At 37.0% G+C, this 21,682-nt stretch overlaps 4 protein-coding genes and 1 non-coding gene across 5 annotated transcripts; 3 read left to right on the top strand and 2 right to left on the bottom strand.

Annotated features, from left to right (window-relative positions):
* The first annotated feature begins 1,377 nt into the window (after positions 1–1,377).
* LOC103957487 (indole-3-pyruvate monooxygenase YUCCA6) lies at positions 1,378–5,488 on the top strand. The gene is made up of 4 exons (XM_009369650.3): positions 1,378–2,622; positions 3,384–3,632; positions 4,051–4,173; positions 4,375–5,488. The coding sequence occupies exons 1-4, from the start codon at positions 1,849–1,851 to the stop codon at positions 4,612–4,614; spliced, it is 1,386 nt and encodes a 461-aa protein (XP_009367925.2). The 5' UTR covers positions 1,378–1,848; the 3' UTR covers positions 4,615–5,488.
* Positions 5,489–9,626: 4,138 nt separating this feature from the next.
* On the bottom strand, positions 9,627–9,699 carry TRNAF-GAA. Its single transcript has one exon. It is a non-coding gene; the product is annotated as a tRNA-Phe (tRNA).
* A 109-nt stretch (positions 9,700–9,808) lies between these two features.
* Positions 9,809–10,653, top strand: LOC103931034 (60S ribosomal protein L37-3-like). Its single transcript, XM_048581812.1, has 3 exons — positions 9,809–9,944; positions 10,045–10,180; positions 10,285–10,653. Exons 1-3 carry the CDS (start codon positions 9,942–9,944, stop codon positions 10,434–10,436), a joined length of 291 nt encoding a protein of 96 aa, XP_048437769.1. The 5' UTR covers positions 9,809–9,941; the 3' UTR covers positions 10,437–10,653.
* Positions 10,654–11,063: 410 nt separating this feature from the next.
* Positions 11,064–13,441, bottom strand: LOC103957486 (GTP-binding protein At2g22870). Its single transcript, XM_009369649.3, has 4 exons — positions 12,722–13,441; positions 12,368–12,437; positions 11,918–12,080; positions 11,064–11,601 (listed from the first exon to the last, which is right to left on the bottom strand). Exons 1-4 carry the CDS (start codon positions 13,239–13,241, stop codon positions 11,383–11,385), a joined length of 972 nt encoding a protein of 323 aa, XP_009367924.2. The 5' UTR covers positions 13,242–13,441; the 3' UTR covers positions 11,064–11,382.
* An 884-nt stretch (positions 13,442–14,325) lies between these two features.
* LOC125476059 (beta-adaptin-like protein A) lies at positions 14,326–20,187 on the top strand. Its single transcript, XM_048581791.1, has 11 exons — positions 14,326–14,573; positions 15,029–15,545; positions 15,945–16,069; positions 16,319–16,517; positions 16,886–17,114; positions 17,283–17,449; positions 17,668–17,877; positions 18,358–18,468; positions 18,600–18,776; positions 19,023–19,472; positions 19,578–20,187. Exons 1-11 carry the CDS (start codon positions 14,521–14,523, stop codon positions 19,866–19,868), a joined length of 2,529 nt encoding a protein of 842 aa, XP_048437748.1. The 5' UTR covers positions 14,326–14,520; the 3' UTR covers positions 19,869–20,187.
* Positions 20,188–21,682: the final 1,495 nt, after the last annotated feature.

Genomic DNA, 21,682 nt, shown 5'->3' with positions numbered 1-21,682 from the left:
CAAAAGCAACTAACTACATTCTATTAAACCATTTTCCAAATCCAGTACCTTGACACATAAGCACCACCCTCGTTATTGTTATCAGTGTTTAAAATATCGGTATTGGTAGAAGTATCGATATACAAATTTGTAAAAATATTAATGGATATATCGATATCGATAGCGGTTGCCTTTGATGGAAATTATGAAAATTTAAAATGAAACTTTAGGGAATGTCATATGGCAATTTGTCGATATTTAACCAATGTGTTGGAAATATTAACGAAATGTGTCGGTTTTAGTTGAAATTAAGAGTTTCTCTAATATAGGGTGAAATTTAGACTTTACCCATGTCTTTCTTTGATTTTTTTCGATATTTTTAGAAAAATATCGACCGTTTCAAAAAAAATTCAAACATTTGTTGTCACCACCATCATGTTGTTGTTTACAACATTAATTTTATGGATGGACAGTAAAAATCAATTACCTGAACACTTATATATATGTGATTGACTAGCAGTAGGAGCAGCAGCCAAGTTTTGTTCTTCATGGACACCAATCCTTTGAAAATCAAATGCCAAGCCCACCGCACTTTCACAATTAAATAAAACTCTAATTTATATATACATATATGCATGTAGTGTGTGTGTGTGTCTATATATTAAACGAGTCATCCATTCTATAGAATTCTAATTCGGCATGCTTTGTAATTTTCAACCAAAACAACATCTAGCTAACTCCGTAATTCAAATGCACTATAATAGAAATTCAAAATATTTCTTTTTCTTCAGCCCAAGAATTTATTAATTTTCACACTTTTGATTTTTAATTACTTTCAAAAACATGTTTTGCTTATAGTACATCTACTTTAAATTTCCATGATTACAAATCAACCACAGCTCTTAAAGTATCCCCATGTAATGTGAATGGTATCTTGGATGCAATTCATACTCCACCGCCCCGAGGCCCAAACCAAGTTGGTCCGATCCACAATTTCCAATGCCAATAATTCACATCCCTTAATCATCTAGATTAGTGGCTGAAAGAAAATCCATCTAGATTAGTGACTACTTATCCTAATATGGATCATTATTTTAGGATTATGTAAAAGAATTTGCGCCCTTTAAGGACATCCATTCACACCTCTAATTTCAGATAAACTAAAAAATGTATTTGTTACATGTTCAAACAATAATCAACTTCATTGTTAATATTTCGATTCGAATTGTGACTGTTTTATAAGAAAATATTTTTTTTTTAAAGTATGCTTAATAGTTTTATTAATATTCATATCATGTCCCCACTTGCGTTATATCTCTTCACCGCTATAAATTCCTGTATGAGAACAATAAGGAATATAAATACACATTTCACCATCAATCTATCCATCTCTCTCTCTCTCTCTCTTTGTTTTGGATGCTGATTTAGTCCCGTAGTTTGCTCATTCCTCCGCTTAAACCCTCCCATTGAACAACACACAGAAAATTAGGATTAGGAAAAAAAAAACGAATTACTTATTCTCACAAATAGATAAGACCCTCTTAATCCGCTCCATAAATCAAGGAATCGCCCTCACAAGCCTAATCTTTCCCTGATAAGAGAGAAAGAGAAAACGCCTTGATCACCACTAACTCTGCATAACCAACCATCAGCTTAATCCCCTCTTAAAACAGTTAAACTTAGACTGATTAAGAGACTCACACAGTCCCAAAACCTACACCTCCTCTCCCAATGTTTTCCTCTCACTTATTTTTTTCCTCTCAAACCAAGCTCTTTCCTTCACGAACAATTCCTCTGCTAGCTTCTTCAATTTTTAATTCACTATTTCTGTTCTTGAATTAAATTAATTTGTTACATATCGTCGCTTAGATGTCCATGGACTACTACAACACAAGAGAATTACAAGGCAAGCAATCCCATGATCCTTATTATTTCATTGACAAAATGAGCAACAAGTCTTCCTTGTCTTCGTCCTCGTCCTCGTCAGCATCATCGCCATCGCCATCACCATCACCGTCGTCTAGACTCGTAGTGTGTGTTCCGGGGCCAGTCATCGTAGGTGCAGGGCCATCAGGGCTTGCAACCGCCGCATGTCTCAAGTTAAAAGGTGTACCGAGTGTGATCCTGGAGAGATCCAATTGCATAGCCTCCTTATGGCAGCTCAAGACCTACGACCGCCTTCGCCTTCACTTGCCGAAGCAATTTTGTGAGCTACCCTTCATGCCTTTCCCCAATGATTTCCCAACTTACCCTACAAAGCAACAATTCATTCAATACCTGGAAGATTATGCTACCAAGTATGACATTAGGCCACAGTTCAATGAGACCGTGGCCAGTGCCCAGTTTGATCCCACGCTCGGGTTTTGGCGTGTGCGGACAACGGGAGTGAAAGGTGGTGATGAGATGGAGTATGTGTGCCGGTGGTTGATTGCCGCCACCGGTGAGAATGCAGAGGCGGTGGTGCCGAAGCTTGAGGGAATGACAGAATTTAAAGGGCCTATAAGGCACACAAGTTTGTACAAGAGTGGTGAAGAGTTTAGAGAGAATAAAGTTTTGGTTGTTGGTTGTGGAAATTCAGGCATGGAGGTGTGCTTGGATCTATGTAATCATAATGCTAGGCCTTCTCTTGTGGTCAGAGATACAGTAAGAACTCTCTCTCTCTCTCTCTCTAAACAAATGCCATTAAAGTGCTATAAGATTTTTGGTGCCCTTGAGTTTTTGATTTTGTATTTAACAAGTTTTAATTTGTGTTTCTTCGGTTTTTTACTCACTTTTTCACCACTCAATTGTTTGTCCTAATTTCTTTTCTTAAAGAATAAAACTATGAATGATTTTTTTAACACAAATTATGTATTTATATATAATGGAAACACCATTTTTGAGAAAATTGTACTCTGTGCTATATTTTCTATTTTAGAGCCATTAACTGGTTTTTGTTTTGTCCAAAAAAAAAAAGAAAAAGCCCCCAAACAATTTCAAACTACTTATCATTTCAAGTTCCAATGGTTTGTTCAAAGTTGAGTAAACATGAATATAAAACCCTATTTTTAGCAAAACAAAATTTCCTTTCATCTTTTACTTTATTGGAACACCAAAGCATGCGTAGCATTGGTCAGAAGCTTCATATGTCTCTCTTGCTTCCAAACCTTTTTTTTCTCAGAATAAAGAAATAGTTGTGCCCTTAATATTCTTTCGTCCTTGGCATATGAAGCAATTAACTAGCTAGAGTTAGCTAGGCAAAGTCCTAGCAAACAACATGGAATGGGATTCACACATCACCTCCATGTTAATTGTTTGATTGCTTTTTTTTCCTTTCTTTTTTTTTTTTTTTTTTGTGCCTTTTGAGCTTTTTCGAGTGTAATTTTAATTTTATCTTTTTGTGTTTTTATATTTGAATTAATCAGGTACATGTCTTACCAAGAGAGATGCTTGGAAAATCCACGTTTGGGCTGTCCATGTGGTTGCTCAAGTGGCTGCCCATGCGACTTGTGGATCGGTTCTTGCTGGTTGCGTCTCGGCTGCTTCTCGGCAATACCTCTCGACTCGGATTAGACCGACCGAAATTGGGTCCCTTGGAGCTCAAGAACTTGTCTGGAAAGACCCCTGTCTTAGACGTTGGTACACTAGCAAAGATCAAAAGTGGAGACGTTGAGGTACCGAGCTTTTTCATCAAGTCATTTCTCAATCTCACTTTAATCTTCTCTTTTTCTTTTAATTTACCATTTGCCAGCCATTGCTTTTAATTATTTACACAGTATTTTTTCCAATGATGGTACATCTAGATATGCTTTATGATGTAATAGCAGTCCCACGAACAATTAAATTTAGTTTTTCTTATCAGACAGTTTAGCATATTATGGTGATTTGACGTTACATGGAACCATTTTAAACGTGTTTAATAATAAATATTTTCCCCATAACTGGAACAAAATATGTATAGAGCTCTTAGAATCTTGTTTACTATCAAAATGTTATATGTCTAGCTTCTTTTGCTTTTTATTATACATATAAATGTCGACACATAGTTCACTTTCCTTATTTTCTGACTTGTTATATTATGTGATATTGTAGGTATGTCCAGCCATCAAGAGGTTAAAACCTCACGCTATAGAATTCATTGATGGACGAACGGAGAAATTTGATGCCATTGTCTTAGCAACAGGTTACAGAAGCAATGTGCCCATTTGGCTAAAGGTACCAACTCAATTCTTACTTTAATATTGATTATATTGATTCTTGCATGAATGTGTCATGCACATATAAATTTGACAATATATATGTACAAAGCGTTTGTCTAACAAACGGAAGTCTATAAAGAAAATTTTACCCTAATTATTATGTATAGGGAATAAAAGTTTAGCATATACCCTAATATTTATATATATGTTATTGCAGGAGAGTGATATGTTTTCAAAGGAAGATGGGTTGCCTAGAACGCCATTTCCAAATGGTTGGAAAGGTGAGTGTGGGTTATACGCAGTGGGGTTTACCAAACGTGGACTACTTGGTGCCTCAATGGATGCCCAAAGAATTGCTGAAGATATTGAACGGTGTTGGAAAGCTGAGGCAAAGCATTGTACTCCCTTTAAAGCCTCACTTTTCCCACTATCATCATCATCACCACCATCATTATGATGATTTTGATTTGATGAGCTAATAACAATGAGAAGGCAGCTGGGGAGAGAGAGAGAGAGAGAGAGAGAGAGAGAGAGAGATTTGGGTTGGCCAGGAAAATTTTTACCAAAGGATCGCCTCTTGGAGGATTTTTTATGGTTGGCACCATGTGCAAAAAAAGAAAGTAGTGATTGATGCACACTCCCTCTTAATTTCCGTCCGTGGTTATATTTGCTTTGTTCAATTCAATGGCTAAAAAAGAAAGGGGCGTGCATGAAGTGAAAATGGTGGGCATAAATCATTTCCCAAAAGTAAAGTGTGTGCTCTTCCAGTTGAGAAAAAGAAAAATGAAAACCCCTAAGAAAAAGAAAAGGTTGAAAGGGAGAGAATTTGGTCTACGATCCCCTTTACTTTTGAAATTGACAAGAAGCTAGCTGCAGGGGATTGGGAAAGAGGAACTTTGAGAGAGAAAGAAGCATTGTGTGTGGTATCGGTTTTGCAGGGTGGACCTCATCAACTACTAGCATGTACACTTGTACATTATTATTGATCTCTAATTAGGTATGACTTTTTTTATAGAGGCAGAGAGATCAGTGGGAGAGATTAAAGGGTAGGATTTGGTATTATTTTTCATCAAGTGTATGCAAATGATTGTGGTTTTTGCCTCTATTTCCAATGGGGTTGGGATGAGAGACAATTGAGAGATTAGTATTGACATTGACGTAGCTAGGGTTGTGTGTGCGGTTATTCTTTCTCTCTATCGAGCTAGGGTTTTTGTATTTCTTCTTTCTGGATTTTTTTTGAGGGGTGTAGTGTCTTCAGACAACTTCAATAGAAAAATTGACTTGATCTACTGAGAATAATGAAAATCATATGAACTGACTTCAAACTTTTACCCTACTATTTTCATTTTCCAACTTGACATGGATAAAGATTATACACCAAACCTTTTGCAGATTTTTATTACTGCTGGCATGCAAATTTCGCTGTCAAAATGATTTCACTCCCAAGTAGAAGATTGGACCACCACTTCTTCAATCCAGGATACATAAAATATGATCATCAGTACAGAAAGTGATCGAGAACCCACGTTTTAATCATAGCACTTGGATCAAATATTTACATGAAATCATGAAATATTTGCTTCATCAAATATAGTGTGTGTGTGTGTGTGTGTGTATATAGTGCTAACAATTATTAGTCAACGTGATTAAAATATTTTGATCATGTTTTTCCTAAAGGAGCACTATATATAGCTAGCTAGCTAATCCTCACTTACTAAGCTTTATCCTATTATGAGAGTAATTAAAATTTGCTTTATACTAGTAGGCATGCATATGTCATTTTCTCACATTTGAAAGACAAACAAAGAACAACTATCAATCACTCCACATCTTCTCAAATGATCAAAAGCGAACCAAAATCTCATCATACTCCGCATTTAGTGGCTTCTTCTGTTTCAAGGGAATGTGACCTTTATAGATGAGATTGTTTTAAGTTGGATTGGTTGTTTAATATTTTAGCCTTTATATATGTAAATGTTTCCATTCAGATTTAATGAAATTTTCTATCATTTAAAAAAAAAATTAGAGAAAAAAGGGGAGGTGTTAGTTATACTATGATTGATGAATACAAACAGTAATTAAGCATTACAAACTCAGGTCACTAGAATCCCGGTGAACTTGGGTAAAATTAGAATCGACCAACATAACTGTTAGAGTTGAAGAGTCTAAATCATATCCCAAAATATGTGGCCATATTCATCATATAACGGAGAATATGCTATTATCAATCGTCCTCGTATATGAATAACACATGTCAATAACAGACAATTGTTAATAAATCTGATCCAAAAAACTCGAGATCCCAATAACCAGACTGTTAATAAGCCCTTGACTAAATTCTCTCATGACTGTAACTGAATTCTTTCATCATTATCTAGAAAGATATATTTGATCTATTTTGACTCATGTCAAGGAATCCCAACTAAATTGTCAACATATTTGATCTGTTTTATCCATCCAACTAATTACAGTTACTTAAAGTTACCTATAAAACTTAACTCAAATTGTAGGATGGAGTGGTTCAAAATCCAAATTAATGTGCATGTCTGTCAACAAAGAGCACGTGAGAAAAAGTCACGATTGTGGTTAGAGTAATACTAGATAAACTAAATTTGCAAATTAAATAATGTGTCACAAATAAAAAATAAACACGTTAACCAACAATAAGTAATAATTCAACCATCAACTTCCATGTCATTTAGTTTACAAACTATTGTCAACAAATTTAGTACCTCTAGCATTACCTGGTTAGTTATTGTTTATAATGTTCACTTGGTCCAGTAGCTTGTACCCATTTTGTTAAACAAAGTTGTGATTTTTTTTATTTTTTATTTTTTTTAATACGTGAATTTCAACCATGCCAACACATTCTTGGGGATTAGCTTAAATACTTGTATATATATATATATATATATATATATTTCATACAATAATCATCTGACATTAAGATGTAATTCATGTGAATATATGTATTTTACACAATCATCATCAGACAGTCAATATGGTTATTGTATTAAATGCATATAAGTATTGTAGCCAATAAATTTTTAATTTGGATCTCATTCATAAACTTCAAGGGTAAATATGGTTTTAGATTATCTGTTAACATAAAATAATCGTGTGCTAGTTTCATATATTGCTACTAAACAATACAAAAGTTATGCCTACATGTATAGCCTTACAAATTATCTACCTTGAAAAAGCCAAACTCAAATTCATGGGGTTTTTTTTTGTTCCTGTTTGCATGTTTTATTGTGTTGCAATTTGCTTGGGAATAACCTATGGTGGTACGATGTTATGGGAGAATGCATGAGTTGAGTTTGACAATTCATGATGATTACAAGATCAATATGCATGGAAGGATTTGTTCCGACCGAATTGCCTTGATGAAGCAACCACAAATCGAATCTTAATTATATATGCTCTGCTTCACACAAGGACACTTCATTCTCCACATCTCATTTATGTCTATGATGATCCTTTAGCTCAGGCCACAAACTATGCCCATGTCCACCAACCTAATAAAATGAGCTAGCTTCTTTTGTATCTCAATGCTATATATGATTAATCCATGGATTACAAATAAAACAAAAATAAATCTAGTGCCAATTTATATAAGTTCAGACACAACAACTGCTGTATGAATATTTCAATTAGGGTTAAGAACACTCCCAAATTATCAAAATTGCTTTTATTAATCTTTGGCTAAAATAGACACATTGCAATATGCAATATATACTCATTGAAAACGTATTGATTTATTATAAAACAAGTCCAAATAGATGACACGTACGAATCAAGTTACCCTGTATGAAATTATGAATATAAGTTAATAACACAAGGTTTTTTTTTTTTTCTCCCTATATTCCTCACTAAACTTTTTTAACTAATTATTGGTCACTCACTCAATCTTTCAGCTTACTTTCACTTCGTCAACTAGCTATTGGTATAATTGTCGTCTTTAGTTTAAGAAGTGAATAGTGTAACATGACTAGTGTTATTAACTTATTATTCTTTGTAAGATTAGTAAAGTGTTCTTCTTTATTCCTCACTTCTCAATGGTAGAAGAAGTCCCAAGTTTAAATCCCCTTAACCTTTATTGATACAAAAAAAATACGTTTCTTTCTTCTTTGTAAGAATACATCGTTCTGCTTATTTAATTGTAATGAAATTTGAATTACTGAATACGAAAGATGGAACATAAATGACCTTATAAGAGATAAAAAGAAACAAAGAAAGAAGACTATGACATTACGGGTACGATTAGAAATTTGGTAAAGAACGAAATAAGGCAATTAGGTTTTAAGAACCATCTTAAAAAGCTAATTACGTACTTAGGCAAATCAACAACACAAATTAAAGCATCTTTAAGCAAATGCACTTGGCTTAAAAACACAAAGTGGTCCTTTGTAAGTTATGTATATCATCCACAAGCTCAATGATAGGGCAATTTAGGACGTACGAAATACACATATATGATTCAATTCACATGGCCACCACTAAGGACCATCAATTAGTGGGCTTAAAAATGCCTTAATTTCTTGTGGTCCAAGAAATTGATTATCCCTAACGGTTTGATTTGTACTGATATGCATGGGATGGACCATTTCCAACCCTAAATTTATAAATGGACTGGCATGCACAAAGTCGGTAGCATGATCAGATGACAGTAAGTCATTAGTCAACGGAAATGTTCACCAATCAGACACTCCCAAATCGACGATATTGGGGCTCACTCTAATCATGATTAGTAGTATTATTCCTCTGGGAATGTCTGTCACCAAAAATAGTAAAAAAATAAACCCAGACAAGAGAAAGATTGCGCCAGTTCAACAAATTCGATAATTTACTTTGAAAAAACGAATTTGAATTGTTGATGTTTCGATGTCTTGGTGTGTCCCACTTACTGCCCTATCAACATTGTTCATGTTTGTTCTTAGTGGAAACATTATGAAAATTAATATATATCTTCCACGTATAATGTATGTGTTTGATACGATATATATACACACCATATCATTGTAGTTATATATAGTTGTGAGATTAAGAAGTTTAATTATCATTACGATGCTTGTTGCCATATATAGTCAGATATGGACAAAAACTTTAGAACGGAGCGGATTAAGTCATTTGTGTACATACTTACATGTGGCACTTAATCTCCGTTTGTTATTGAGTTCAAAGCATGTAGGCATGGACAAGGACTTCAGAACGGAGCAAATTGAATCACTTATGTACATGCTTAAAAGTAACACTTAATTAATATTCTTTTTGTTATTGAGTTCAAATCATGTAGATTTTTTATTTTTTTGTAGAAAACATAGACAACATTTTTTCACATTGGACCACTTTTGAGTTGTTAAGCTCAGTCCATACTGTGGTTATAAAAGTTTTATTTTCTTTTCAAATGAACCAAAAAATAAATTTGTAGAAAATTATATTATTAGATTGAACAATGAAAAATAAATTTGCGGTGAAGGTGGATCGAACACCTGACCTTCAGATCTTCAGTCTGACGCTCTCCCAACTGAGCTATCCCCGCAGACGCTAAGTTCTTACAATTTTGTATACTTAACATAAACAGTCGACAGACTAACGGGCTCATTGAATGGCAAGCCTGTGATTATTATTGGGCCTCCATTTCCAGTCCATTTGAGGCCCAACATTCGAAATGAAACCCTAATCTAGTCGATGACGACGATAATATAACTCACTGAATCTTCGTCCGCGAGAAATTTCCTGCAACTCCTCTGAAATCTAGGGTTTCTCTCTGCAGCCAACGAAATGGTACTCTCTCTCGATCTCTCATTCTCTGGTTTTCTAGCTTCGATAGCAATTTAACTTAGATATATGATTCAAATGGTTTGAATTTGGGAATATGAATTAGGGCAAAGGAACAGGAAGTTTCGGAAAGAGGAGGAACAAGACGCACACACTCTGTGTGCGGTGCGGCCGCCGCAGTTTTCACCTTCAGAAGAGCCGCTGCTCCGCCTGCGCCTACCCTGCTGCCCGCCTCAGGAAATGTAACCACTTCTCTTTTCCTTGTACTGTTTTTTTTTTTTTTTTTTTTTCCTGAATTAATTATGTAATTTTCGGATTTTGATGAACTGTGTGGGTTTGGTTTCAGACAACTGGAGTGAGAAGGCGCTGCGCCGAAAGACGACGGGAACCGGGCGGATGAGGTACCTGAGGAATGTGCCGAGGAGGTTCAAGAGCGGCTTCCTGGAAGGTACTCAAGCTGCTCCGAGGCGAAAGGGTGCCGCTGCTGCTTCCTCATAAGTTTTCAAAGCCCACTGAACTCAAACTCTGTTTTGTTTTCGATTTGGTTTTTGTTTTGTTTGTCTTGATAGTTTTGAATTTTCACTTGAACAAGTTTTGGATCATTGTTTAACGGATGTTAATTGCTTATTGTGTTATTAGAGGAGTTGGTTATGGTTTAGACTCTCTCCATTTGCAGCTGCATTTTGATATAAATGAAAATTACTCTCAATTACAATTATGTTTGCCCTTTATTTTGCTTGTCGGGTTGATCAGCGAGTTTTCTAGCATGTCTTTAGCTTCAGCGTATCTTCTTAGGATCGACGTTGCTTCTATTTTGATGATGAATCGGAATTACTAGACTGCACTCATAACTTGGATGGTAATGTGCTTGTAGGTTAGCGATTATGACCACTTTGCATCTGAAGTTAGGTTCATGCTTTCACCCGAGGGCTTGGCTTGAAACTCATACACCTGATGTCTTGAGTTCGAACTCATGCACCCTAGCTCTTGAGTTCCAACCCCTGCACCTGAGGTTTTGGGTTCAAGCTCTTGCACCCAAGGTCTTGGGTTAAAACTCGGACCAAAAAAGAAAATTTACAATCCTAAACAACTTGGCACAGGAAGGAAGAACAAAAGAGCACAAAGTTGAAATGTAAAGATTATGATTCCCTGAACTTTAAATAAAGATTTAAACACATTTACACTAGATTAAAACAGTAACACGAAGGACAAAATTGAGCTATTAGCTTTTTGCCACAGTAAGCTCATTGGCTCTCCTTTTCCTCAATGTATTGCTGCCAAGTTTAACATCATATTCAGATGCAGATTATAGAGCCCTTGGGGATAAAATACTTCGTGTGACGTTGTGATTTCATCTCAGCTTCTTGTACTTGGATGTATCTTGAACAATTTAGACAGCATACCTACTTGAGATTGGGAAGACGTGATCAGGTTTTTGGTTTTCCTAGTGCTTCAGCCAGTAGTTCCGCAGCTGAGCCATATGCAGTAACATCTCATCACGACCCTGATTGGTCAGGCTGCTCGTCATAATCCACGGAGGCACTGTCTTGAAGAAGCCGCTTATTAACTCCTGAAAATCCTGCACATTCTCTTCAGCTTTCTTCCCTCCATGCCTCTTCTTTTTCCGCTTGTCACATTTGGTGAATATCAGAGTCATAGGAATCTGAATGGGCAGATAGTTAGTTACCTCTGCGCATCATTCACTTTCAAAACTGGTATTTGTTACAAAGGGAAGCATGTTCAAGAAAGTTTCCATTTTGTTTTCCGCTAATTATGTTTAGAACACAAACTCGAAAGAAAGCAACCGTGGGTGGTTCATCATTCAGAGGAGAAAATAAACAAGTGTAACCGCTAATAAAGTGTGTCAAAACCTCTAGTACCCATAAATTCCCCCGGAAAGCTAACATTATTCGATTTGAGACATTTTGTTCACCATATCTGCCAATACTCATGGCATAAATGCAACGAAAGGGTACTACCTGATTCTGGCCCAGCCAACTAGCGTATTCCAGATCAATTTTTTTGGCAGGAATGCTGGCATCAATGAGAAGGAAAACCGAAACTAATGTCGACCTATTCAGGAAGTAGTCTTTAGTAAACTTCACCCAATCGGTTCTAAGATCCTGTGGTGCAGCAGCGTACCTGTCAGGTTACGCAACGCACAGAGGTAATAAAAGACTATCAGTTTAAAACTTGCATAACGAGGGAGAAATCAGCAATCTCTTGTTCATATTTAGCAGGACTCCGAATCCTAGCATAATGCAAACTGTAAAGAAACTAAAGCCAATAAGTAATGCGCTCCCTCTAAGCTCTCGGAAACTTGAACTTTTCATCACGGCAACCATTCAAAATTTCAGATTAGTATCTTCACGCGTTCTATATGAACAAAAAAACCGTAGAAATCAAATATACATATCTTTCAACCATACCCGTAGCCGGGCAAATCCACCAGGAACCAGCTATCATTGATCCGAAAATGATTGATACATTGTGTTTTCCCTGCAGGAAAAAAAATGAACGAGTTCGAATTAAGATGCCAGAATGCATGGTCAGTCTACAGACCAAAATGCCACAATGTCATTCATCAGGGTGCCTCAAACTCTACATGCTAAAACAAAGCCACAAATTATCCTTAAAAATGTTGAATTTATGGAAAAACCTTCATCAAACCACCAAATCAATACTAACTTTTGTTGAGTTTCTTCCCAAATAGCCAATAAGTAATTCTGACAATACCAAGCAATGAAAGTTGACTGATGGAATTTACAGTACCAATTACTGACCAGGTTTCTTGGACGTCAAAGCGAGCCGCTTCCGCCGCACAAGCGAGTTGAGCAGCGAGGACTTGCCGACATTGGACCGACCCACGAGAGCAAACTCCGGGAGACCATCAGAGGGGCAATCCTCAGTCCTCACACTGCTCTTCACGAACTCGGCCTGGTCCACCTGAGCGTTCCTGGCGTACTTGCTGAGCAGAATATTGGACCCTTTCAAGATTCTGGTGCTCAGAGCACCGGTGTTGGTATACGAGACCTCAGTTTCCGGCGGCACGAAGAGCTTCTCGAGCGGGATTTCGATGTGGGTTTCGAATTCCTGAGGGGTTTCGATTTGGGGTTCCGGGATTTGGGAAATGGGTATGGGTTCGGAGGCTGAGAGGGTGGATTTGGGGGCGGAGAAGAGGGCGGAGGTGAGGACTGGGGGGAGAGTTGTGGCGGTGGCGAAGGTTGGGGTTTTGGGTTTTGCGAAGAGGGAGAAATGGGTGTAGAGAGATATATGGGTTCTTGGAAGGTGAAGCAGAACCATATCTGTAGATTTTTTGTATATTGATTTTTTGTCTATGATTTGGGAGCAGCCATGGGAGCAGCTGCTGAGCTCTGCTGTGTTCTGGTGGGGTTTTTTGGTGGTGGGAAGTGATGAGGGAAAAATCTTGGAGGCGTGGGGGACTGACGAGAAATGGTGCGTTTTAGGTGATTTCTGGGCTTTCCGGGCCAATGCCCATTGAAACGAATTATTTTGTACGTTTGTTGATTGCTTTCTGGACCTCGAACAGTCGAGCCCCATTGTTACTGTGGAGCACCGAAGTGGGGAGAATTTAGAACAAGTCCACCTCTAAAAAATGTCTTGGTACTCAGCCTATTTAATCTACTTAATGAACAGTGATATACCTCATAAACAGTAAATTGACCAAATGTTTCTTCATCTTTACAAAATGCGCTGGCATCCAGCCTATTTAAAATATTATCAATTTTTTATAAAATAATAAATAATAAATTTAGTTTTAATTTCGGATAGGATTTTTAATCAATCTTGTCACGCCACGTGTCATTATCCAAAAGTACTATTATCTGAAAATATTGAAATGTGGTGTAAGGTGGAAGATGATGGTTGGTATTTATAAGAAAAATAATATTTGTTTTAAGTTTTCTTGTATTTTTATTAAGTAAATTAATGTGGACCGTTGGATTTGCAAAAGATTTAAATCTAACAGCCCAGAACGCACCACGTCATCTAGCCGTTGGGTTCGAATTTCAAATTTTTTTGACCGTTGGAAATCCAACTGTCCAGAAAACTAGTCGTTGGAAATCCAACGGTCCATAACAAGCCACGTGGCCACTCAAGGATCCAAATTGGTGCGCTAAAACGGGGCCCAACCGTCTATTGTCTGTCAAGAATGCGCCCCTACACGCGCATGTTTCCCACGCGCCTGATGCGAAAAAAATATAAGTGCGCTATGATGTCACGCTGATGTAAGTATGACATCACATAGGCCAATTGATTGCTCAGCACATTTTAGACCGGCCTATGACCTGGCTTGGGCTTTAGGCTGGGGTGGAGTGTTTTTGGGGAGCGACGGTCCATTTTTCACACTTTGAGCCGGTCTACCCCTTTGGGGTGGACTTGCTCTTTCAGACAAGAGACAACCAACCGGTTCAGCCACATCAACATCATCGTTTCGACTAGTTTCTCTCTCCAAAATGGAAGGCTTGGATGCTTCTCTTTAAAGTTTTTCAACTTGATTTCTTAGATTCAGTGGCAAACTTTTCGACCTCGGTTAGATCTCCGAGTTCACTTCCGATTGATCATGGCTCCTCCGGCGCAGTCTCAGCGATCTTCCTCGCCGTCTCAGCCTGCCGGGTAAGTCCAGATTCTCCCTCTCTCTCTTAACCCTAGTCTCCAACGCTGATCACTTGTTTGGTTCCTGAGAAAATTTTGTGATAGACAATTGGCAAACAATATAAGAAATTTCGATTAGTTTTGGGTGCAATTCGAACAATGCATGTTGTTCCGATTCAGAGATCACTCCATCTCGTTTCCTGCATGCATTGATTTTCCGCATGTGAATTATCAGTCTTTTTAGTAATTCAGTTACTGAGGAAAGAGTTTTCTAATCGGATAAGAAACGGAGCCCAGGTGAATTTAAATTCAAGTTCTTGTTTTTCGACATAATTTGGCAGATTTAATTTGAACTAGATGGTAGATCTTACCCCAATTGTTTCAGCATTTGCTCAGAATCATTTGTGTCACGGTTTACTCTCTCATTAACAATTCAATTACTTTGAATCGGTACTCAAAACTTACTTTCCGAGCAGAAAAGGTGAAGTTGCCGATGTGAAAACGCAGCTCCGGAATCTTGCCGGCAGCCGAGCTCCGGGAGTTGATGATTCAAAGCGGGAGCTTTTCAAGAAGGTTATCTCTTACATGACAATTGGCATTGATGTCTCGTCTGTTTTTGGGGAGATGGTGATGTGCTCAGCCACATCGGATATAGTTTTGAAGAAAATGTGTTACCTTTATGTCGGGAATTATGCAAAGGTCAATCCGGACCTTGCACTTTTGACGATCAATTTTCTTCAAAGAGATTGCAAGGATGAGGACCCAATGATCCGAGGGCTTGCATTGAGGAGCTTGTGTTCGCTACGAGTGACAAACCTTGTAGAGTATTTGGTGGGGCCTTTAGGTGCAGGGTTGAAGGACAATAATAGTTATGTGAGGATGATAGCAGTTATGGGGGTTCTGAAGTTGTATCATATATCGGCCTCAACTTGTGTTGATGCAGATTTTCCAACAACGCTTAAGCATTTGTTGCTTAATGACCGAGATACTCAGGTAAGGCAATTTCAGTTATCTCACAATGCCTTGCTTAAGGATGCTTTGACAATTTTAACTATTGATTTTGAAACTATTATGCTGAGGCGTCCCTTTTACCAGTTATACTCTTTGCTCGGTCAACTATAAAGTAACTTGACACCAGTCTCCCTGTTTTCTGCTTTTTATATATTAAGATTTGCTGATTTTGATATTTTCTTAAAAATGTATTTCACTCTTTATTGTTAAAAGGATAAATCATCGGGTGAAGAACAAAGTTCAATGCTATAGATATGATAGTCAAATAATCACTTATCTGATTTATACTTTTCCACCATGTTATATTGAACTTTACAGATGATTCAGGAAGTTTCGACCGTTTTTTTTAGTTAGGAGATTCTCATATTCTTATATTGTCAGGTGGTTGCAAATTGTTTGTCTGCCCTACAAGAGATTTGGAGCTTAGGAGGAAGCGCATCTGAAGAAGTATCCAGGGAGAGAGAAATTTTGCTTAGCAAGCCAGTCATATACTATCTTTTGAACCGGTAGTTTATCTCTCTCCCTCTCTTTCCTCTTTTCCATATGGGTTCTGCATCATGTTGGTATAGTGAATATAATATATCCAATGATGAATCGTCCACATAGCACATAAGTAGAGAGCCAAGTAATATGACGACTTTCTCACCCGGGAACAATTTTTAATTGTTCAAAATGATTCAATATCAGCAATTCCATTTAATTTAACCAATGACGAAAAAACAGCAGTTGAGTTTGGCACATGTTCTCTTTTGCAGGATTAGGGAATTTAGTGAATGGGCCCAATGTCTGGTACTTGAGTTGGTAGCTAAATATGTACCTGCAGATCCCAATGAGATATTTGATGTCATGAATCTGCTCGAGGATAGACTTCAGCATGCAAATGGTGCTGTTGTCCTAGCAACCACTAAAGTATTTCTTCAGTTGACTCTGTCAATGACTGATGTACATCAGCAGGTAAACATAAAGAAATTCAATTCCATTTAAACCTATATTTTTGCAACTCAAAAATTAGGAAGAAATATAGCTGTTTTAATGTTACAAAAGGTAACCTCTTGTAGTTGCATAATCATATAGGGGCTACTATATATATAGCAGTATAGAAGAACTTTTGGCTGCTAGTCATGCCTTTTATATTAATTGGTTGGAAAATACTCCATATGGTATACAGAGTGATCTAGTTTGGAAAAGAAATAACATTTTAGGATCTGATGGTTGTGACTTTTATGCCGATGTTCCATGTTGCACCATCGTGTACTATTCTTGCTATTTTATGCGAATAACTTCTCTAGTTAAAACTTATTTTGCCTCTTTTTATTTGTTAGGTATATGAACGCATTAAAGCTCCTCTCCTGACCTTAGTGAGTTCAGGAAGTCCAGAGCAATCTTATGCAGTTCTAAGTCATCTGCATCTTTTGGTGATGCGTGCACCTTTCATATTTTCTTCAGACTATAAACATTTTTATTGCCAGTACAATGAGCCATCTTATGTTAAAAAGTTGAAGCTTGAGATGTTGACTGCGGTGGCAAATGAGAGTAACACTTATGAAATTGGTAAGAAAACACCACCTGAAATTCATTACAGATTCTTGAGCAATAATGTGCATGTGTGTGTATTATTGTGTTCTTTAAGATGACCCTTTCTTTGGTCAGTGGTCTCCGGTGCTGTTTTTCTTGTTAGCTTTCAAGTATGACTGATGCATGAGCTTGATTCCATTTCAGTGACGGAATTATGTGAATATGCTGCAAATGTTGATATTCCCATTGCAAGAGAGTCAATCCGTGCAGTTGGGAAAATAGCTCTACAACAGTATGATGTGAATGCAATTGTGGATCGGCTTCTTCAATTTCTGGAGATGGAAAAGGACTATGTAACTGCTGAAGCTCTGGTAAATAATCATGTTTGATTCTGTTAAATACTTATAATGGTAATTCTAAGCATACCAGCTTACTGTGGTTCCTTCCTGGGAATGATATGTTACATGGCTATAGGTCAGTTAAAAACAAATGAGGGTAAACAGAAAATAAAAGCAAAATAACGATCATGTTACTTTTATATACTCGATAGCTAGTCAGGTTGACTCAAGTTTGGAGTTTTTTTATGCAGGTTCTTGTAAAAGATCTGCTGAGGAAATATCCACAATGGAGTCAGGATTGTATTGCGGTTGTTGGGAACATTAGCAGCAAAAATGTTCAAGAACCCAAGGCCAAGGCAGCTCTTATATGGATGCTGGGGGAGTATTCTCAGGAAATGCATGATGCACCTTATATTTTAGAGGGTTTGATTGAAAATTGGGAAGATGAGCATTCCGCTGAGGTAAGTTATTAAGTTGCATTTTCTGTTCTATCTTAATGAGCCCTGGTTTATTTGTCAATGTTTTCACATCATGTAGTAAACAGAAAGATATGAAATTATTATTTCTTTTAGGTGAAGTGTATATTACTTAGTTTTGATGAGGATCCATTTTCTGGTTGGCCTCTTGAAATAACTCGGAGAATGTAGTTTTTATTTGTGAAAAGAATAAAGTACTGTGTTGCAGACTTGCAGTCTCAATTTGATCGGCCAATGTGGTTTCAATTTTAGTGCTCGGAAATTAGTAACAAACCAGGGGTCTAGTATTTGTGTGTGTACTTAGTGTGGGGATTGTGTAGGATCTTTGTGGTCATTATATTCTAGCATTTTACAGCTACAGATATACTTTTGAACCTCTAATGGTACAAATTCATGAATTAAAACTACGGTTGTGTTATTAATTACTTATATACTATTGAGTGATGGGACAATTCCATTACACAGGTTCGCTTACATCTACTAACAGCAGTAATGAAGTGTTTTTTTAAGAGGCCACCTGAGACTCAGAAATCCCTGGGAGCTGCACTGGCTGCAGGTCTTGCTGATTTTCATCAGGTGCATGTTGTTGTGTTTGATGTTGTTATATATGATTACCTTTAAAATATTCTATTCGTGCATTAATTTCTGTTGGTGAGAATTTTGTCATATTTCATTGGAATGTTCAGTAAACTTTCAGTTGGTTGCAGGATGTTCATGATAGAGCCTTATTCTACTACAGGCTTTTGCAATATAAAATAAGTGTAGCAGAACAAGTGGTGAACCCTCCAAAGCAAGCTGTTTCTGTCTTTGCTGATACCCAGAGCAGTGAAATCAAAGATCGGATTTTCGACGAATTTAACAGTTTATCCGTGGTATATCAGAAGGTAATAATAATTCTCCTCCCTTCTAAATGATTTCAGATTAAAAGAAAACAACACTCCCAATCCCCTTCATGGGTGTCTGGATAGACAAATACAAGGCACACACAATGGATATGTGAATATAAGTGTAAACCATACATTACTTGTCTTAATCGATTGCGGTATTTTCGCTTGTTTACAATATACTGAGAACTTTGTTGAAGGGAGGCCTGACAATTGACAAAGACTGATATTTTGAAATGCTTGCAGCCTTCGTACATGTTTACTTATAAGGAACACAGAGGCCCATTTGAGTTTTCAGATGAAATTGGAAATGTATCTATTGGGACAGAATCTGCGGATACTGTTGTTCCAAACAGAGTCGAAGCAAATGATAAGGATCTGCTTTTAAGTACCTCAGAGAAGGAGGAAACAAGAGGTCTCAATAACAGTTCTTCTGCATATAGTGCTCCTTCATATGATGCTTCATCTGTGTCTGTTCCCACTTCTCAACTGTCGGAGTTGGTAATTTCAAACCCTAGTGTGTCGGGAAATGCTCCGCAGTCTAGCTTTGCAATTGATGATCTGCTTGGCTTGGGACTAGCTGTTGCACCTGCGCCTGCACCTTCACCTCCTCCGTTGAAGCTTAATCCGAAAGCTGTTTTGGATCCAACCTCTTTCCAGCAGAAGTGGCGCCAATTGCCAATATCTTTATCACAGGTATACCTTGAAATATATATTTTTCTGCATAATGTTTATACTGTTTATATTTTGGTCGGTTTTTTATGTATATCTTTCTTACAAATTGCTTCTAATTTCGAGTAGGAGTATTCTATGAACCCTCAAGGAGTTGCAGCATTGACAACGCCTCAAGCACTCCTACGGCATATGCAAGGCCAAGCCATCCACTGCATTGCATCCGGCGGCCAATCCCCCAACTTCAAGTTTTTCTTCTTCGCACAGAAGGCAGAAGAATCTTCAACATTTTTGGTAGAGTGTGTAGTCAACACATCATCCGCCAAAGCTCAGATAAAGATTAAAGCCGATGACCAAAGTGCAACTCGGCCCTTTTCATCCGTCTTCCAGTCTGCCCTGTCCAAATTCGGCATGCCATGATCATTTAAGTTGACATCAGCAGAAAATAGAGTGAGTCCCTTCGATTAGTTTCCTCCGGAGACGACGGGAAGGCTGCGAAAGTATGATTTTGTAGCTGTAGATCAATCTCCATGAGATTCCATAGGGGTTGAGTTAGTTTTTCTTTTCATAATGTTTTTTTTTTTCTTTTGTTGTAAAACCGGAACTGATTGTTTGTCGTGTGTAAACTCCACCCCCCAGAAAAAAATTTTCTGGTGAAGTTTTGAGTGTACCAAGACGTGTAAAATTCGTGTATGTGATACATTTTTTATTTTTTAACATACAGTACTATTTACACTAAGGGAAAGCCCAGGAGAGGATGATTTAAGTTTTACAATGGGCTAGTAATAACTTAAAATCTCTTACTTACAAGTGAAAATAAGTACCAATAATGTATATGATACATTTTTGAATTGCAAAATTATTTCGGTCTGCAGTGAAACCCCTTCGGAGGATCCCGTTGGTTAGCTTTTGTACGCCTTACAGGTTTGATCGCCTGTTTGCCTCGTACACATGTCAGACGGTCCACCTTGCATTTTTACTAGTTTATTGAGGAAGACTAACGAAAGTTCAAAAAATATTTAGTTTTAATAAAAAATGACAAATAAAGGTGTAGTGAATAGTATCAAAGAGAGGTAAAAATATGATTTTCGTTAAAAATGAACAATATTGAGAATGTTACGTTAAAACTCGAGGTAAAATACGTCAATGAAAATAGTCATCGGACCTAAAACGACGAGGTCCTCATTTATAATGGTACTGCCATGGAAACATTAACTGCCCAATCCCTCTATGTGAACAGTAACAAAAAAACAAAGGGTATATTAGCTAGGTAACTCAATCCTATAACCGTAACTGCTTTTAATAAATAAAAACTGCCCAAATCCTCTACACTAAATGACTCAGGCAATTTGTATTAATATTATTATTTTTTCATTTCAGATAATAATAAAATATTGGTTTGTTTATGATGATTTTTCAACTTTCTACATATATAGAAATAAAAAGAGATAAACTAGAAACGACATCTCTTATCTCAATGACACCGAAGGGATATTAAATAAATAAAACTAGGATAATAATTCATGTCAAAACACTCAAAAATAAAGATATAAATATAAATCTGAAAGTATTTGAATCTAAATAAAGTAAGGTAAGAAGAAAAAAAATCAATGGAAAAAGAAAATAAGAAGAAAAAGATAGAAAATGATACAATCGGTACTTCACTACCGTTTGTATTTCACAAATCGCTAGCATCATACCGATCTCCCTTTTCAATTTTTTTATTTTTTATTTTTTGTTTTTGTTAATTTTTCTTTTATTTCTCGCACGTTAACAACAAAATATCAATATTCATGTTTTTCAAAATATATTTTTCCGTGCAAAATCTACTATAATTCAGTTATAGACTTTTTGAAGAGAGTATTAGATGCCAGATTGAAGATTAACGAAGAGACGGCAGAGATGGTTGTAGGATTGTTCATTCAACTTAAGATGGTGGAGAAAGTGGAGGAGCTGCTTCTAATTCTTACAGTTGAATGTCATGTTGGAAGTTTTATTGCCGGTCCACTGTGAAATTATAGGGTTGAATGCCATGTTGGACAGATTGGATGATGTCTTTGGAACGTATTAAGGGTTCTTATGAACTTATAAAATCAACTTATGATCTGTTGGTCATCGGCTATCGAAGAGCAGGGTTATCCAATAGATTGAATGACATGAAATTCGCGGGAGGATTTTGGTAGCATCCATTTCCACAGTTTATAAGACGAGCGGAAATGTAGGCAAGGAGAGTT

This window comes from the organism of the source record quoted next, unplaced genomic scaffold (assembly GCF_019419815.1).
Source record: "Pyrus x bretschneideri cultivar Hongxiangsu unplaced genomic scaffold, Pyrus_bretschneideri_v1 Contig1, whole genome shotgun sequence".
Lineage (NCBI taxonomy): Eukaryota > Viridiplantae > Streptophyta > Magnoliopsida > Rosales > Rosaceae > Pyrus > Pyrus x bretschneideri.
Note: the sequence above shows the minus strand (reverse complement) of the source record. Positions and strands in the feature narration are given on the sequence as shown.

Coding starts and splice junctions, on each gene's coding strand:
- LOC103957487 (XM_009369650.3), top strand. CDS start 1,849: ATGTCCATGGACTACTACAACACAAGAGAATTACAAGGCAAGCAATCC. Junction 2,623..3,383: donor CTCTTGTGGTCAGAGATACA/GTAAGAACTCTC, acceptor TGAATTAATCAG/GTACATGTCTTACCAAGAGA. Junction 3,633..4,050: donor TCAAAAGTGGAGACGTTGAG/GTACCGAGCTTT, acceptor GTGATATTGTAG/GTATGTCCAGCCATCAAGAG.
- LOC103931034 (XM_048581812.1), top strand. Junction 10,181..10,284: donor TGCTGCCCGCCTCAGGAAAT/GTAACCACTTCT, acceptor GTTTGGTTTCAG/ACAACTGGAGTGAGAAGGCG.
- LOC103957486 (XM_009369649.3), bottom strand. CDS start 13,241: ATGGTTCTGCTTCACCTTCCAAGAACCCATATATCTCTCTACACCCAT. Junction 12,438..12,721: donor TTTGACGTCCAAGAAACCTG/GTCAGTAATTGG, acceptor TTTTTCCTGCAG/GGAAAACACAATGTATCAAT. Junction 11,602..11,917: donor GTTGGCTGGGCCAGAATCAG/GTAGTACCCTTT, acceptor CTGCCCATTCAG/ATTCCTATGACTCTGATATT.
- LOC125476059 (XM_048581791.1), top strand. CDS start 14,521: ATGGCTCCTCCGGCGCAGTCTCAGCGATCTTCCTCGCCGTCTCAGCCT. Junction 14,574..15,028: donor TCGCCGTCTCAGCCTGCCGG/GTAAGTCCAGAT, acceptor CTTTCCGAGCAG/AAAAGGTGAAGTTGCCGATG. Junction 15,546..15,944: donor TTAATGACCGAGATACTCAG/GTAAGGCAATTT, acceptor TTATATTGTCAG/GTGGTTGCAAATTGTTTGTC.